At 45.9% G+C, this 17,116-nt stretch overlaps 2 protein-coding genes across 2 annotated transcripts; one reads left to right on the top strand and one right to left on the bottom strand.

Moving 5' to 3' along the window:
- Window positions 1–8,846: 8,846 nt before the first annotated feature.
- Window positions 8,847–10,394, top strand: CDV56_101225 (uncharacterized protein; the record flags this gene model as incomplete). Its single annotated transcript, XM_026754844.1, has 2 exons — window positions 8,847–9,606; window positions 9,865–10,394. The coding sequence occupies 2 exons, from the start codon at window positions 8,847–8,849 to the stop codon at window positions 10,392–10,394; spliced, it is 1,290 nt and encodes a 429-aa protein (XP_026610679.1).
- A 943-nt stretch (window positions 10,395–11,337) lies between these two features.
- Window positions 11,338–12,396, bottom strand: CDV56_100919 (uncharacterized protein; the record flags this gene model as incomplete). The annotated part of the gene is made up of 3 exons (XM_026754538.1): window positions 11,338–11,576; window positions 11,630–11,735; window positions 11,788–12,396. 3 exons carry the CDS (start codon window positions 12,394–12,396, stop codon window positions 11,338–11,340), a joined length of 954 nt encoding a protein of 317 aa, XP_026610678.1.
- Between the last annotated feature and the right edge of the window lie 4,720 nt (window positions 12,397–17,116).

The raw sequence follows: 17,116 nt of genomic DNA, 5'->3' as shown, positions 1-17,116 counted from the left end.
CCTCTGTCGCTACAGCATGAAATGCACCTACGGTTACATGCGCAGGAGGTACATCGGCTTCGTACCTGAACGTTAGGGAACTCGGAAATTATTTTCTTCCTACTACTTCCCCCTGCTACAGGATAGTGAAATAGTTAAATTGTCTTCATTATCACGATCTCCTTTGCAAAGCCTTGTGAGAAAAGTTTTTATACTGTATGCAGTCTGTAGGACTCAAACTGGGTATGTAAGCTACCCTGTTCCGCAGAGAATACCTCAAGGGCCAAAAGCGGTAAGAGTAAGTTTTTGAATTTCCCGAACCCTGACTGTGCCCTACGCACTTCATCCATTGCTCATCTAGCACGATGGACCAGGTCTTTCGGAAAATTCTTGGCGAAGCAAGAGAGTTTGGCAAAGGAACTAAGCCGCAGAGAGCGTGCCTCAAGCGGGCTTGCGGCGCTGTAGTGTGTGTGGCTGTGGCCGACAGGACGCGGGGCTAGGCGCCCTTGCTATCAGCCTTGCTCTTGAACTCATAAATAGGCGCAACCACCGACTGGCAAGACAGAACACTTTCTACTGTTACCAGCCGACCAGCTCGACTCACATGCCCCAATGGCAACTCTAAGTGACCTACCACACGAGGTGCTGACGATTATTTTTCAGGCTCTATCTCCCTCAGCAATTATATCTACCTGTCTTGTTTCTAAGCGCCTCTATGAAGCCTGCCTTCCTGTCCTCTACGCTTCATTCAAAGCAAGTGGCAATCCAAAGCAAACTTGGAGAAGATTCCAATCGTTCCTGAACATGATCACAAGAGACCATTCTCTTGGTCGACGTGTCAAATCAGTTCTTATCGATGACATCAACGACGATGATATTGCAGCCTTACAGAATTCAATTGTTCCATTGCTATCTCAGGCATCAAACATACAACAATTTGCAATACCTGGACACCCAAATCTGCTGCCCGCGCTGAAGCGACCGCTCTTTTCAGGCGATCTTCCCCTCCAACGCCTACGAGCCTTTCAATGTGTGAACTGTGGGCCTGAGATATGGGAAATCATACCACATTTTCCGCTGTTATCTCGGCTATCTCTAAGGAATCTTTCATGTGACCCATCTACACTGCATCTACAGGCATCCAGTCTACCTATTGAGCATATCTTGCTTGAGGGATGTAACCTTGGTTCACAAGCTATATGTGTGATGATCAGGAGCTGCAAACATCTAGTGAGCTTCTAATATCTTCGTCCTCTCCTTCGCTAAGAGGCTTTCATAGGCATTATGCCCCTCAATGCTCCAGATATATATGAAGCTTTGCTTCTTCACAAAGATCACCTGGGAGAATTTCTTGTGCAGGATCATGACTACCGAATATCATACGATGAGACCCTAAAGTTTAGATCTTTCGGAGACTTTCCTGCTCTTCAGAGGCTTGGTGTGGACTGTAACACCCTATCCGTGAAAGCGTCTTTACCGCCGTCACTGCGTTCGATAGCAATCTGGTACTGCAGCTCATTTAAATCCATAGATGTGCTGCTCTATCTAGCTCGCCATCCATCAGTGGAAGCGATCCAATTTGATGAGTCTGATGGGGGGACCGCTATTTTCTTCCAACAGTTGCAATCATCGGGGCGGATACGGAAGGAAATCCAGGTTCATCTTGTTTCTACGTATGCTACCTACGCCAGGCAATCCAACCATCTAAGCCTGGTTAATTATCCTTTGCCCTGGATTGGTGTCCCAGAACTCAGCTAAGGATCTCCGATTGCCAATTCAAATTTATGGGTTAGGTATCCAGCTTATAGAGTGCCCCTTAGGCTAATTGTCGGCCGACCACTGCTAGCCTACGCTGAAGTGGCAACGCTGTTTCTTGGAATGAGGGCCGACTGCTATTGCTTGTCTAGGTCCAGTTACGTAGCACTGTTCCTCCGGTCAAGCACAGACAGATATAGTCAGACTTCGGACAAGCAATGGAGAAGTACTATTATTTTAAGTGACACATGGGCTCAACGTCAAGCAACCCTTCACCCACCGGTCCCCCTTTACGCCTCGTATCCACGGGGCTGGAACAAAAATGAGCGCCTAGTTGATACTTTCCTAAGATTTACGAAGATGGCCACCATTATATCCCCTTTAGGCGCCGGATTTGGTGAACCTGTATTGATTGGTCCTACTCTCTGGCCAAAGATCAGCGGGCAACGTCATCAAAAATAAAAGATCACTATTTAGAGATGGCGACGTGTTAGTGTTCCACGCTTGCTTACGGGCGGGCATAGCTGCTGAACGTTCTAGAGCACTGTCTAAAGCAAAAAACATCAATGTGCAGTTAGCGAAGGTCATTGATCCCACCAGAACAACTGTGCGATCTTCTGGTCGGCTTCAATCCTACTCCTAACGAATTACATTTATGCTCAAATGATATATGTTTGGCTGTGACACTCAGCCATACTCATACTGACACGGACTTCGCGTGATTTATGTGTGAACAACGGCGGTAAACGGCTTGATCTGTATGGTCGGTCTGCACAACCCAGCGGCAAATCGAAAGAGATAATTTGGCGAAAAGCTTTCGCCTCCCATTATAGAATCGACGCAGTCTACTTTGGCTTGCGCCCACATCCATCGGAGATGACGACCATTATTTACTCTCGTCGCATCAACCTCCATACATCCACCAACCCCTCCATCTCCTTAGTGCCGTTCAGCGACCTGGAACCTCGACTTCTTCTCTCCTATGTTGCTATCTGCAACTTGAGTCAACTGATTCAGTATGGATTTGGGTCCGTATCTCGCCTATGATGGTGTGAACTACGAATGTACTATCTGTGACCGCTTTTTCTGCTCTGAATCTGCACTTTACGCCCATTGTAGGCAGACATCACAACACCAATGGTGTGAAAGGTGTTTCCGGGTCTTCGTTTCGACTCAAGCGAAAAATACGCATCTTCGAACGTCCAGCAGACATAATGTCTGTTCGACCTGTCCTCAACTACAAGACTTTGCTACCGGCGAAGAGCTTCAAGACCACTTAGTGAAGTCCCATCATTTTTGTCCAGAGTGCAACGTCTATTATGATTCTGTTGAGCAACTGCAGAAACATGAAATTAACCAGCACCACCTTTGCGTCAAATGTGGTGACTACTTTGAGAACAAGAATAATTTGCAAATGGTAGTACACCAGCTAGAGTTGAATAGTTCAATATGTCTATTGCTGACAGTATCGTTTCTTCAGCATCAGCAGAAACATCAACCTCGAAACCTGGAATGCTACGGTTGTTATCAAAAATTTAAATCTTTTTCCGGAATGTTAATCCATCTGGAGTCTGGAAATTGCGCGTCGGATACTACCGAGGAGGAAATTGACGATATAGCCCACACTTGTTGCCAGGGCCGGAAGTATATAAATGATGATCCCGAGGACGGAGGCCAGCTCTACAGATGCCCCAGCTGCGAAACGAAGTTCTCAAAGCTTTCTGCACTTTACCAACATGCGGAGGATGTCCCACCGTGCTCTTCTCCTCTCAATGGACACGGTTGTCTGGCTAAGCTAGAACGATTTATTGCTCGCAGACTACAGTAGCTTCACGTCTTCCTCTGGGTCATTTCCTTATGATGTTAGACAACAAGGTCTCTCGGTTGCTATATTCAACATTCTAATCGATATAGTATCGTCACCAAACTGATATGCCCTGCTTCATCTTCTTCTCATGAGATTTTCGTGATTCACATGCAAAAGCACAAGTTATTCCCTTATTATCGCATTCACCGCCTTCGTGGAAGACAGGGTGCTTGCCAGGCTGTCGATCAAAGGAGGAGCAAAACGATGAGGCAGCTGTCCAGAAACCTTGGCCATGAAACGTCACAATTTAAAGCTGTGAGACCTGTGAACCAGGTTGGTCGACAAATCATGCTTTACGCAGTACTACGACCGAGGTCCTTCAATACACGGGTGTTAGCGCCTCAGTACTGGAAAGGTCATTTGAGTGGGGACATGGCTGCGGAAGCCTAAAGCCTCGCGCCGCGGTGTTACCGCAGTCCACAGAAAAGTGGCATGGGTACCTGCCAAGCATTTCCGCAGCCACAACTAGCTGTGGAGCACCCAGCAACAAGGCGATAAAATTCTGGGCAAGGTAATTCGAAGGCTGAGGGGTTTGAGAGCCACGGATTGAGAGCCAGCCTGGCCGCAAGGCTACTTGCAGCTGTCCAATGATTGTTATCGCTAGATCTATGTCCCACGCTTCCAGTCCCTGACCTTTGTATCTCAGCCACTAATTCTGATTGGCCTGAACACCACGTCACGGGTCCTATCGAGTCTTCGGACCAGTGACGTTAGCATCTCTGGTCCGCGAGGCCGTACAGGTCGTAGATCCAGAGCTTCGAACCACTTTTGGCCCCAAAGCTCCTGGCAAGAATCCCAAGCCACCGAAGGCCAAGGAAGCGATATGCGTGTCTCTCATAGCCAGATCGGGAAGGAGACAGCTGTTCTAGAACGTATTTACCCCGGTGAGTCGTTTCACGTAATCGGATACCTCTTACCTGGCAATCTTTCTCGGTGGGAACTTCACGTTCCTGACTTCGTCTCAAGAGGATATTCACAAGAAGGCATTCCTCTTGTTGGATGTCTTCCGAGCCAATCTGCCCACGTCAGATCCTTTCATATACGGACATAACCAAGAGCATCTAATCATGACTGACCTTATATGGCATACCCACATAAAAAGGTGTAGATATTCCGTAAATCAACATAGGAAATGCCTCTCGGGTGGTCAACTGCTGTGAGAGGTTTCGCTCATGGCGGTCTAACTCATGCTGGTCTACAGACCGCTTATGTGCTGCTCTACATATCTAGCCATCCGTTGTTGGAAGCGATCCATGGGAGCCCGCTATTTCCTTTCAACAGTCGCAATCGTTGGGGCAGATACGATGGAAATCCAGATTCATCTTGGGGCAGTGATGGAATGCCCAATCTTCTGGGAGAGAGGCACAAAAGCTGACCGCGGACAGCAGCTAAATCATGCAGGACGGAGAGAACTTGCTAGAGGGAAAGACGACAGGGGAGAGAAGACTGCTGAGAACGGAAGACTATGAAACGGGAGACGCTGCGGAGGTGAAGCTGAGCCACAAAGGAGTTGATAAATGTGGGAGGGCCGCAACGGTCCACGTCCATGATCATAGCAATCGGATTGTAGAGCAACAGAGGGTAATTCCAACAAGGCCGAATATGGACTAGTACTGACAAATTGAGCATTCCGTAACTCACACTCTCAATCCCAATCAAGCGTGAAACAATGACGGAGGTGATCGGTAAGGAGCCGTTGTTTCACTTCCCACTAATCATTTTTGTCCACGTACTACGTCATCACCAGGCGCGAGCCCTCAGCACGAGGAGTGAGCACTTGTCACGTGTGCGCCGACTAAGCTGATGATGTTAAGGCCACATAAACAATGCTAACACGAACTTAAGCTAAAAAGAGCATAGTGGTAATTCTGCCAAGATAAGTAAATACTCAATGCAGTCAAGCGCTGAGTCTCTATCACGTGTCTTCATCCAGACAGGTGAGCCCTCATCACGACTGCTAATAGAGATGGTGATGAGCCCATCAGTTAAAAGAGCACAAGGGCAGCATACCCAGCATGGCACAGTTCTCTCGCTTTACTCCGCCGCTCTCAGAGGGAAAGAATAGTAGATGATGGCGCCAAAGAAAAGGACCATCGGGAAGAGGAAGCTAAATACGCCGCGAGCAAAAGGCCAACAGCGAAGCTGACGAAGAGACAGTCTGTTTCGGAAGGCCTTTGAGTACTGCTTTGAGTGCGATGCGGATATCTTTTTAATTATCCGACTGAAGCACAACGGTCAATCATTCATGTTCAACTCAGATAGCCACTGGCCTGTTGTGAAAGAAGACATCGTAAGTATCTGCCATGGAAATAAGGAAAGAAACGTCTTAACGACTTATCAGTTCTTGCAGTATCCAACGCCGAAGGCTATAACCTGGCAAGACCTCTCTGCAAGATATATCAACAGAATGAACGAACCCAAGCAGCGCAAATAGATCAATCCAAGAGTGGTACCAGACCTAATATCTCGCCAAAAGGAGGCCGAACTTGAACGCAAAGATGGCATGCTCATTGAACGACGGAAACCGGCTCGATCGACATGCAGGGATTCATGAGATATCTTGTCTTTCTTTGATTGCCCGGCAGCTGGGTTGGAGAACCACGCGGTTTATACAGTATCACTGCAGGTTGCCTTTATGCCTTTACCTAACAACTGGGTCTGTGATATCCATCGATGAAGTTGCTATTGAGTGTCTTTAGAGCAGTATCTGTCTGGGACGGCGCAAGAAAGTTCTGTGTTGACTGACAAAGGCATAAATATAGTGTTCGAGGCCATTAAAGGATGAAGACAGGACTTATCATTAGTCATTTCCTGTAGTATATCTTGGACAAATCAGAATGCCGACCTAGGTCCCGTTAGCGCCTTTCTTCCGGTAGGGTATGGTCGGATACAGCCAGATAGTGCGGACGACGGACATCAGAAATGATGTTATTTCGAGTATAAGTACACTAGGAAGTGCAAGTGCACCAGGGGGTGTAAGTGCACTAAGAAGTATAAGTGCACTAGGAAGTGCAAGTGCACCAGGGAGTGTAAGTGCACCAAGAAGTGCAAGTGCACTAGAATGGCTGGAGAGTCAATGAGACTTGTGGAACTTCTGGCGACATGAATTAACTGGACAACGGTAAGGCTCCTTTCTGCATAATCCATTGGTCCTGTGAGTTCTGACTTTGGTCCTGTCAGTCCTGACTATCGGCCAGAGGAGACACTTCCCAGCTACGCGTAGACCGTCAGCGTATTCTAATCGATTATTCGGAGGAGCTTCGGATCCAAATGATTTGTTCTTCGAATGGAAAACCCAAGTTCCTGAGGCGTGGTAGCAAGGGCAGTCACAAGAGGAATGCTTGCAATGGCCCCTAGTAGGATTCAAGAGGGAGTCAATGGATATTTTAGAAGAGGACATTATCACTGGAAACGCACCGAGGGTTTCGATGCTCGTGTTGAAAATTGCTTAGTTGTGATGACAAGGCTGTAACCTGCTTTAAACTCGAGTACCACTGCGACCGCATGCACGAACCCCTTACATGATTGCGATAGATCTTACCGCAAAAGTACCTAATGGCGTTGTTTACCAACATAGAACTTGGTGACTCTGCTGTTTGCCTGGCTTGCACTAGTCCTAATTAGTAATTACACTTGCAAATCAGGCCACGACAGCGACTGGGCCACATCTCCCACCCCTGAACATCCAATGACTGAATCAAATCTCCCATCCAAGTTGGCGTCAAAGCAAGACGAGAATTCTGTAACGAAGGCTGTTATGGGCATGATAGTGATAGAACCGCCCAGATGCGGTGGAAAGCTGCCCTGAACACCAGCACTAATTCATATCTTCCAGAGGTGTACTTTAATTTAGTCGCTTGGGACTATGTAGGTTCGCAGAAGAATCACAGGTAGACGATGAGGGAGTCATGTGAGACAGCCTTGCAGGACACGAAGCTGCCCTCTTCCTTCCCCAACCTGAAAGTTTCTTCATTTGGTCCCTGTACGCCATTAGATTACCTCTACACCTGTGACGCGAGTCTTCAACCACTATAGGCTATATTTCCATCCGGTGCCTGTTGTGACAACGATGGTTTCCCTCACACCTAATGACTACACCATCGCGTGGATATGCGCCTTGCCTTTAGAGGCAGCAGCAGCAAGCGCTATGCTAGACAAGACCCACACCCTACCTCCACTGTCTTCTGACCCCAACGCATACGAACTTGGCGAATTGAACGGCCATTATATAGTCATTGCCTACCTACCAGCTGGCGTATATGGAACCGTGTCTGCCGCTACTGTCGTATCTCGCATGCGTTCAACGTTCCTACGGCTTCAGTTTGGACTGATGGTGGGAATTGGAGGGGGTGTCCCGGGGGAAAAAAATGACATCCGATTAGGCGATGTAGTTGTCAGTAAACCAGGTCCAAATCACGGAGGGGTGATATAATATGATTATGGCAAGGCAGTTGAAGGTGGGACATTCGAGCCAACAGGCACCTTAAACAAACCACCACAGACTCTTTTGACGCATATGAGTCGACTCGAGACAAGACAGATGATTGGGGGGGAGGACGCTGTTTCAAAAACAGTGTGGGAAGTACTAGAACGAAACCGCAACTTGAAAGACAGATTTTCTCCCCCAAAAGAGCATACAGACTTCCTTTTTCATTCCTCCTATCGCCACTTCGACAAGGAAGATACTTGCGAAAAGTGCGATAAAGAGCAATTAGTCAAACGACCACCGCGTGACACAAGGACGCCTTATATCCACTATGGATTGATCGCCTCCGGGGATCAGGTGATGAAGGACTCAGAAACGCGAGACCGGCTAGCTCAACAACATGGGATACTTTGCTTCGAGATGGAGGCAGCAGGCCTTATGGATGAGCTTCCGACACTTGTGATCCGAGGGATATGCGACTATTGTGATTCCCATAAGCAGAAACAGTGGCAAGGATATGCAGCTTTGACAGCAGCTGCCTATGCAAAATTATTATTATCAGTCATGCCTGTTTGCCGTACTGATTCTAGCTTGCGGCACTGGGTGGTCTCACTAGCAAGAAATCCGAAATTTGTCGGTCGCCAGGACGAAATCACAAAGCTAGAAGAATTAATCACAATACAAGATGGGCCCAGGAGGGTTGCAATTACTGGCTTGGGAGGGGTCGGGAAGACACAAGTGGCCCTGGAGTTAGCACACCGCATACGGGACCGAGACAAGGAGTGCTCAGTTTTCTGGGTTCCATGTACTAGCCATGCGATGATTGAGCAGACATTCTCCAGTATTGCACAGACACTTGGACTTGATGGCACGAAGGCAGCAGAGGCTAAAGAACAGATCAAGATATACCTTAGCTCCAAGCGTGCAGGAAAGTGGCTTCTGATTTTTGATAATGCGGATGACGCAGAGATGTGGTTAGCAACCAGTCACACAGCTCCTGCCCTTGAGGACTTTCTCCCTCAGAGTGAACAAGGCCGTATTTTGTTCACTACGCGAAACCGAAAACTTGCCATGAAGCTGGCACCGTTCTATACTGTTCCAATTCCAGATGTGGATAAAGAAACCGCATTAAAAATTCTGCAAAGGACATTGGCACACAAGGACTTGCTCAAGGATAATATCACAACAGCCACTCTCCTAGAGCAACTGGCCTTTCTCCCCTTGGCAATTACACAGGCATCAGCATATATTATTGAAAACGGTATAAGTCTGTCTACCTACCTTGCGCTTCTCCAAGATCAGGAACAGGGTGCTGTGGAACTCCTTAGCGAAGACTTTCGTGATCCAGGACGCTATAAGGATATCCAGAACCCTGTTATCACCACCTGGTTAATATCATTTAAACAGATTCAGCGGCAAGATCAACTAGCAGCAGAATACATGTCTTTTATGGCCTGTATTGATCCACGAAATATCCCCCAGTCTCTTCTTCCTCTCCAAACATCCAAGAAACGGAGACTTGACGCTCTGGGGCTTCTGAATGCATACTCATTCATCAGCAGCCAAGACATGCATATAAGTATGCACAGACTTGTGCATATTGCGACCCGGAACTGGCTTAGAAAGCATGGACTGCTTAGTGACTGGATCCGAAGGGTGGCTGGTCGGATACAGGAGGTTTTTCCAGATAACCACTATACTAATCGAGGACTTTGGCGAGAATATCTCCCTCATGCTTTGGCACTTGTGCAAGGAAATGAGTTCATTATGGAACAAAACATGGATTTGGTCAAGAGGATTGCAGCTTGCCTTGCTAGTGATGGAGCATATTGAGAAGCTGAGGTTCTGTACAAGGAGCTGCTGGAAATCCATCAGGAGAGAAATGGGCCCGAACATCCCTCCACTCTGACTAGCATGGCCAACCTGGCATCAACCTACCGGAAGCAGGGACGATGGGATGAAGCTGAGAAGCTAGGAGTGCAAGTAATGGAGACAAGGAAGATGGTGCTAGGAGCTGAACATCCCTCCACTCTGACTAGCATGGCCAACCTGGCATCAACCTACCGGAACCAGGGACGATGGAATGAAGCTGAGAAGCTGGAGGTTGAAGTAATTAAGACAATGAAGACAGTGCTGGGAGCTGAACATCCCTCCACTCTGGCTAGCATGGCCAGCCTGGCATCAACCTACCGGAACCAGGGACGATGGAACGAAGCTGAGAAACTGGAGGTGCAAGCAATTGAGACAATGAAGACAGTGCTGGGAGCTGAACATCCTGACACTCTGACCAGCATCAATAACCTTGCCTATACTTTGGAATCCCAAGGAAAGCTTCAAGATGCGTTGGCTCTCATGAAAAAATGCTGAGTTGCGCAGCAAAGTCTTTGGGCGGAACCACCCGAATGCTAGATCCTCGTCTCTTGCTCTCAGTGGCTGGATTGATACGTATAGTTCATTAGAAGATCGTACACCGCTCACTCAAATAGAATTCCTGCAGCAGGTTTCAACAGGTCCTCCAACAGCTGTGGCAATCACCCAGTCAGCCCGTGAAGAGCACATCAATCTACCTTATCCCCAGAGGCGGTCAGCTGCTAACTTATATCTTGGAAAACATCCTCTTATCATCGCTTCCAGAACACGTTCGCCCGCGCTGGGAGGCCAAGACTTAGAAGAAGTGGATTAGCTTGTCGCCGTCATGAATCTGCGCCATTAAGGTGGGCAATAGACGATGGGAGTTATAGGAGCACATTTGTACACTAGGAAATCCCTGACCTTGTGGTAACTGTGTGAAATTGTGGTACAAAAAAAATAAATAAATAAATAAATTAAAAAATAAAAAGAATGAGAATGAAAAAGAAAAGAAAGCCAAGAAATCCTTCACCGATGGACTACACGCAGTATTGATTGCGCTAAAACTGGGGCAGACTGGGCGGGAACCGCTGTCAAAGTGGGCCTGGTTTGACAGCAGTCGTAATGTGACAGCAGTCCTGACTTGACAGCAGTCCTGATCTGACAGCAGTCGTAATGTGCAGTCCTGGTTTGACAGCAGCAGGATCCTGTCCATCGCGAAGCATGAACTTGAGGACTTCGGGCAACAGAATTGAACTGAAAAATAATATCATGTACGGCTTAGATAGTGCATAGAAACCTTCTCATTTCTTGATCATAATACTACTGCTAGAGACTAGTATGTGATATTTTGCACGGGGCACCTCGCTGCATATTCCATCGCCTTGTAAATAAACATTCCCATCCGGCCAACCCCCGGGAATTTGAGAAGAAAATCATGCTTGAAGATATTAGATATAGATTACTCCGTTGGTAGACGTTGACTTGCCTTCAGTAAAGTTGATATGGAGGAAGTGCCAGTCAACTGAATAAAACTACGGCAAAGCTCACTAACCTCTTCGGGGTTCTCTAGCTGGAGGCTTTCTGGATTGCGGCCACTGGTCCCAGGCTCCTTCATACTTACGAGCAACGTCCCCACAGCAGCTATATCTCGAGAATAACTTCCTTGTTGGTGTTTAAGAATGGATGCTGCAATATTTGCTGCGCATCATGTAGATCAGCAGCAAGCCCATGAACTGTTTTAATTGACTGACCTAACTTTAGATGGCAATCACGATGTGAAAGGAGAATGTTCCTTGTGTTCAGCTGCCCGTAAACTATTCCCAGTTCATTGTGGATGTATTCGAGTCCGTGGAGAATCTACAGGGAAAGCATTAGCTTGTAGCCCACAGGGACAAACTAGAGCACTCACCTCCTTGCCGATGATCGCCAGCTCGATCTCTGTGATATCTCGCCGGCTGGTTGCCTGTATTTGGTGCATAGACGTCTCAAGCGGCTCATAGACAGCGTGCACAGATAGCGTGCCGAGGAAAAGGTCTGTAAGATGGACAATATTGGTTGGCTTTTCGTTCAGGACTCTGTACAGCTGCCGGCGCTGATTTTCACTGGCGTGGACCCTGATTTCCTTTATCACCACGATCAGATGATCAATAGAATTATCATGTGCGATGATGCCAGGGCCTGCTTGATCAGCTTCAAGGAACTGGTGATATTTCCGCCAAACTTCGCCTTCGTCGCTGTTCTTTTCGCCTCGAGCTGGTTGTACCGGAAATCGACCTCTTTCATTGCTAGTGGTGTCTAACGTGTCTGTCTCCTCTGCAATACGCTTCGTTTTCTTCCGGATGGTGTTTGGGGCCTTGAGTGACGAGACAGGCGACATAAGTGTCTTGGGAGCCTGTTGCTTGACCGTATCCAGTTGAGCTTGACTTTGTCCACTCCCGGATGTTGCCAGGCGTGGATTAGGCTCCTGAGAACGTATGTTCATAGGAAGCACTGTGCCACGATAGCCAGGGACATTCATCGTGCTCAGTTAGATGTTGAGTAGCACTGGGCTCCTCAGTGAACGCTACTCGCGAAGTCAACATCTCCAGCCGAGATCAATACGGGTATAGTATCAGTCTAGTCAATATCAACTAGACTGAGAAGGTGGCAGGGTCGGATCAGCTCCGAGTGGTCGACCCCTAAAGCCCAAAATTGAAGCTGGGTTTTTTACGTTCTAGTCTTCTGATGGAGGTAGCCTTGGACAGCACATCCCTAGGTAATTTACAGAGTGGGCCAACCCCAAACAGGGTTGTCAAGGGTCATTGCTTCTGAGTCCGTGCCATGTAGCGGTAATAATGGAGTATTTTCTGGGCATGAATGCAGTACACAGTTTCAGGAACGTTTCATGATTGATCATAGGTGGAAACAACTCCGTATTGTCATGTATTTCGTCTTTTGTTAAAAGATCAGCTTGATATTATAGAAATCATTCAATAAGCTGATGCTGATAAGTTACAGCTAGCATGCTTGGAAAGTCTGCTACTAGATATACTCTATGCGGCGGGTATTATTGGAGCATGTGATCATTATCTGCTTAAGCTAGGCGTATGGTTTCAGTATACGAGAATATCTGAATTCCAACTAGGCTATGGCCAAATGGTCCCTCAGAGGCCAAGCAATGGAATGCGACCAGAAAATCCCGAAGCTCTGAGAGATACCAAAGCCACCAATAATACCAATAATACCAAAACACCAAGACCAGGATGCCAAGCCAAAGATACCAAAGATACCAAAGATACCAATTTAGTGTTAATGGTAAACCATAACTGAGAATAGAACTGGTGCTGGGCGGGCAGTTTTGGATCGATTTTAATCAAGGAAGAGAGTTTGTAAGAAGCACGAATGTACAAGCCCAAGAATCGATCCTGAACAAAATAAGGAATCAGAAAGACGAGACGCTTGCGATTCTGAGACTTGGCTTCCCTGCAAACTTACTGAACCCTCAGAGCGCATCGCGTGGACATAAGGTGACTGACTGCCCCTTTACATATTTCCGCCCTATTTGCCCTCTGGTTTTGGTCGAGGTTATAGGTCGAAGAGAAATCGTTATTGGGGCCAAACCCATCAGATTTCGGACTCATCCACTGATGACGAAAAGGGAAAGCTAGGATTTTGAACAAAATCTGATATTTCGCATGAACGACCAAAGTAATATTACCAAAGGAATATGTTCCACTACCGAAAGTAACTCTAAACATAAGTGCTTCCTTGGACGAGCAAATTTTACAATAGGTTTAACTCAGACGGGCGGGCGACTATGGCTTCCACGAGGGCCCCGCGGGAGTACGATAGTCGAGACAGTGAGCTACATTGATGACCACCCCTCACACGTCAAACATCTTGAGTATAGACCTTAAACCGACCCTGGACGCTTTAAACAATATGTTCAGAAGGCATTTAACTGAAAATCCCCAGCCCCCATATAGAAGTTGTAGGGCAGTGATCAGTCACAACTGCTAGCCATTAATGCAGTGAAGTCGATGTCAAATTGAAGATTTGACAAATTGACGGAATCTCATAATGACCGGCTCCGAGATTGGCTATAGACGGTAGCTTATGCGCAGTCGGGGACACTAAAGAACCCGGTAATGTCTCTTAACCCCATACGAAAGGGGAGGAGGGGGTAATGGGGCAGCCTCCATTTGAGACCGAAGTAGAGCCAATCTTCGCTTCGCTGATGCTGCGCTGCTGGGTCGACTCCTTAGTACAATTGATCACACGTGCTTTCACTCCGGGCGAGTCAATGCGCTCCGCAACATTATCCTGGTTACCATCTGGGAGAGATGAAGAAGCGTCTTTCGGCTGCTAAGCGAATGGCTTGCGTCCAGGTTTTCGCGGTTTCCGCGGACCGTCGCATGGCAACCCGCTGCGAACGCAATTGTTACCTTGATACAAAAATTAGCATGGCTTCTTCTGGACGCTGCGTGATTAGGCTGTGGCAACATCCATGATGTATCCAAATCCGCATATCCAAATCCGCATATCCGTGGATATGGATGTAATCTGATATCCACATATCCGCAATGATATAATATGGATAGTAAATAGTATCCGCAGTGTGGATTTGGATATTTTACAGATAGGCAAATAATATAAACATGGCTAAATCCATTACTACATAATTTATGCATGTTTTGTTTATAATTTATCGTTCTAGGGGTATATAGAAAAGTCACCTTTCAGAATCCAAGTATTAAGGTATAGAGTTATAGTATAGACTATAGGACAAATTGCAGAAAAGGAGATACTACTTGAAAGTCTTCTATTAGGCTATGTGACTATGGTTTGATAATTTCATAATCCTTGAACCCTCTTGGAGCCTTCCGAGATCTCTTAGATCCGCGCGTCAGTATGTCATTCTGGGGTAAGGGATGTTTAGTCTTATCAGCTAACTCATGACACTGCTCTACTAACTGTCCTTCTCTTTGGCCCCCTTCCCTAGTTCCTGTACATTGTTGCTTACTCAGTCGATCTTATGTTTTAGTCTGAATATCACTAGCATCATCTTCTTCATCATCACTGACAGGCTCAAAATCCGCCTGTAGCTGAAGAGGAGCTCTTTCCTCCTCTATAGCAGCAACCTCACTAGCTAGAAGATACTCTTCTATTAGTTCTAGCTGCTCTTGTTCAAGCTTAAACTTTGATGTACACATCCACATCATTAAGTCTTTGATCATGCAAGATTTAAGATGGCTACAGCAATAGTGACAGATATCACAAGCAGAGTTAAAAAGATGTTTGACACCAGCCCCACTAGCTAGGATGGCAAGAACATCCTGAGCAAGTCTAGATAGTGCTGGGAACTCATGCTCATGCTCTTTCCAGAAGGCCCTTGGTGATATATTAACTATGCCTGTTATCTAATGTCAGTAATAAGTCATGGAGTTATTAATCACTACTAACCACTCTTAAGATATTTTATAAGCTTGTCATTATCCCTGTTTGGTTAAGAGCAGTGAGATCTGATTCCCTGCTGTAAGGCCCTGCTTGAAACTAGCATTTTAATCTGAGATAGGTTTACAGATGATAATTAAGTGCTTAGTGGTGTTAGTAGATCAGCAAGCTGCTCGGTGTACTGCTCAAGATAGTTGATAAGACTCTTATGAATTATGATACTGTTCACGCCAGCCACCCTCCCACTCTCTTATAGAAAAGAATTAAAGCTTATTTGAAGGGGTAATAATTGTGCTAATTACAAAGATATTACTATGCATCTTATCAGTCTCTTCATAATAGAATGAGAGCTTAGCCTTTGCTGCTTCAAGTGCATAGAGCATTATCTTTTTCTAAGAAACCCTTTTGTGTTGAAGTTGGCGTATGAACTTCTTGAGATAGTCAAAGAGATTGTTATAGATACTAAGGATAAGATGAATGGTGACCTCCTTTGTTGTAGAGAGCGCAGTGGTGTAATCAAAGAAAGGTTGGGTAATCCAGAGCAGATACTTGATTTGGCGCCATTCTTCCTTATTAAGCTTAAACTGGAGATATTGATGCATTGTACAGTATTCATTAAAGATAGACTGTAGTTGCTTAGCTCAGTGAAGCATTAAGTAGGTGGAATTCCAGTGAGTACAGACATCCTGGCAGGGAATAAGCTTTAGCTCTGTAGTTTAAAGACTCAGAAATGCCTCTTTTTACTATGGACTTGCATTAATGAAGGTAGTAAGTCTTTAAACCTTTCTTATTATTAGTAAAATAAGAGTTTTGTATAATAGTATTATACCTTATTTAGTGTATCCATAATTCCACTTAAATCACTCTTTTTCTGGAGAGATTGCATACTTTGATCAGACCATTCCCTTTCTATAGAATTATTAACTAGGTTCACTTTCATCTTTCCAAGCAGTTGATTCAAACTAAGCTGAATAACATGGGCGATGCATGGGATTCGGATAATCGTAGCATTACTACTAAGATCCTGTGACTGGATTAACTCCTGCAATCTCACCATTATAGTGTTGTTGTTTGATGCATTATTAGTAGTAATTAATAATATGTAGTTAGTGATCTTATACTCTTGGAGGACTTCCAAGATAACTAAGCTTAGATTGCTTCCATTATGCGTACCATAAAGAGGTTCAAACCTAAGAAGAATCTCATAATAGTTCCATTCTTAGTCAATAAAGTAGCTAGTAATTGCTATGAATGCCTGGTTAAAAGGTGATGTCCAGTAGTCAAGTGCAATTAAAAGCTTCCCATTTAGTGGAAGCTTCTGGAGTAGAGTCACTTGTTTTTCTTTGATATTTTTCTCTAGATATTATTGAAGGGTCCTGCTAGAGGGGAGTTTTGGCTTTGATGGTGCAAGTTATATAATATTAATAAACTCATCAAGCTCGCGACGCTCACTAAATTAAAAGGGAAGACGCCCAACAGTAACCATATTAAGTAGCTTCTCTATGAAAAGCTCTTGACTATATAGCCTTTAAGGAGAACACTAAGGCTAAATAAGGGTAATGTGAGCATACTTGATGAACTATACCAGGGCCTTATACTAACTGAGTCTTAGATAAGCTGGTCTATACCCTTCTGCTGTTTAGGCACAGTACGCTGACAGGCAGCTCCTTTAAGGTGCTGTCAAGGTGCAGGCTCGTAAGTAAACAGAAGTGAGTTAATGAGGTAGTTGACACTCAGGCTGGCTACAGTGATCTCTATCTATCTGTTCAGGCTGCAGGGCAGGCTGGTACAGGCGGGCTCTATAG

The sequence above is a fragment of the Aspergillus thermomutatus genome, assembly GCF_002237265.1.
Source record: "Aspergillus thermomutatus strain HMR AF 39 chromosome Unknown NODE_288, whole genome shotgun sequence".
NCBI lineage: Eukaryota > Fungi > Ascomycota > Eurotiomycetes > Eurotiales > Aspergillaceae > Aspergillus > Aspergillus thermomutatus.
Note: the sequence above shows the minus strand (reverse complement) of the source record. Positions and strands in the feature narration are given on the sequence as shown.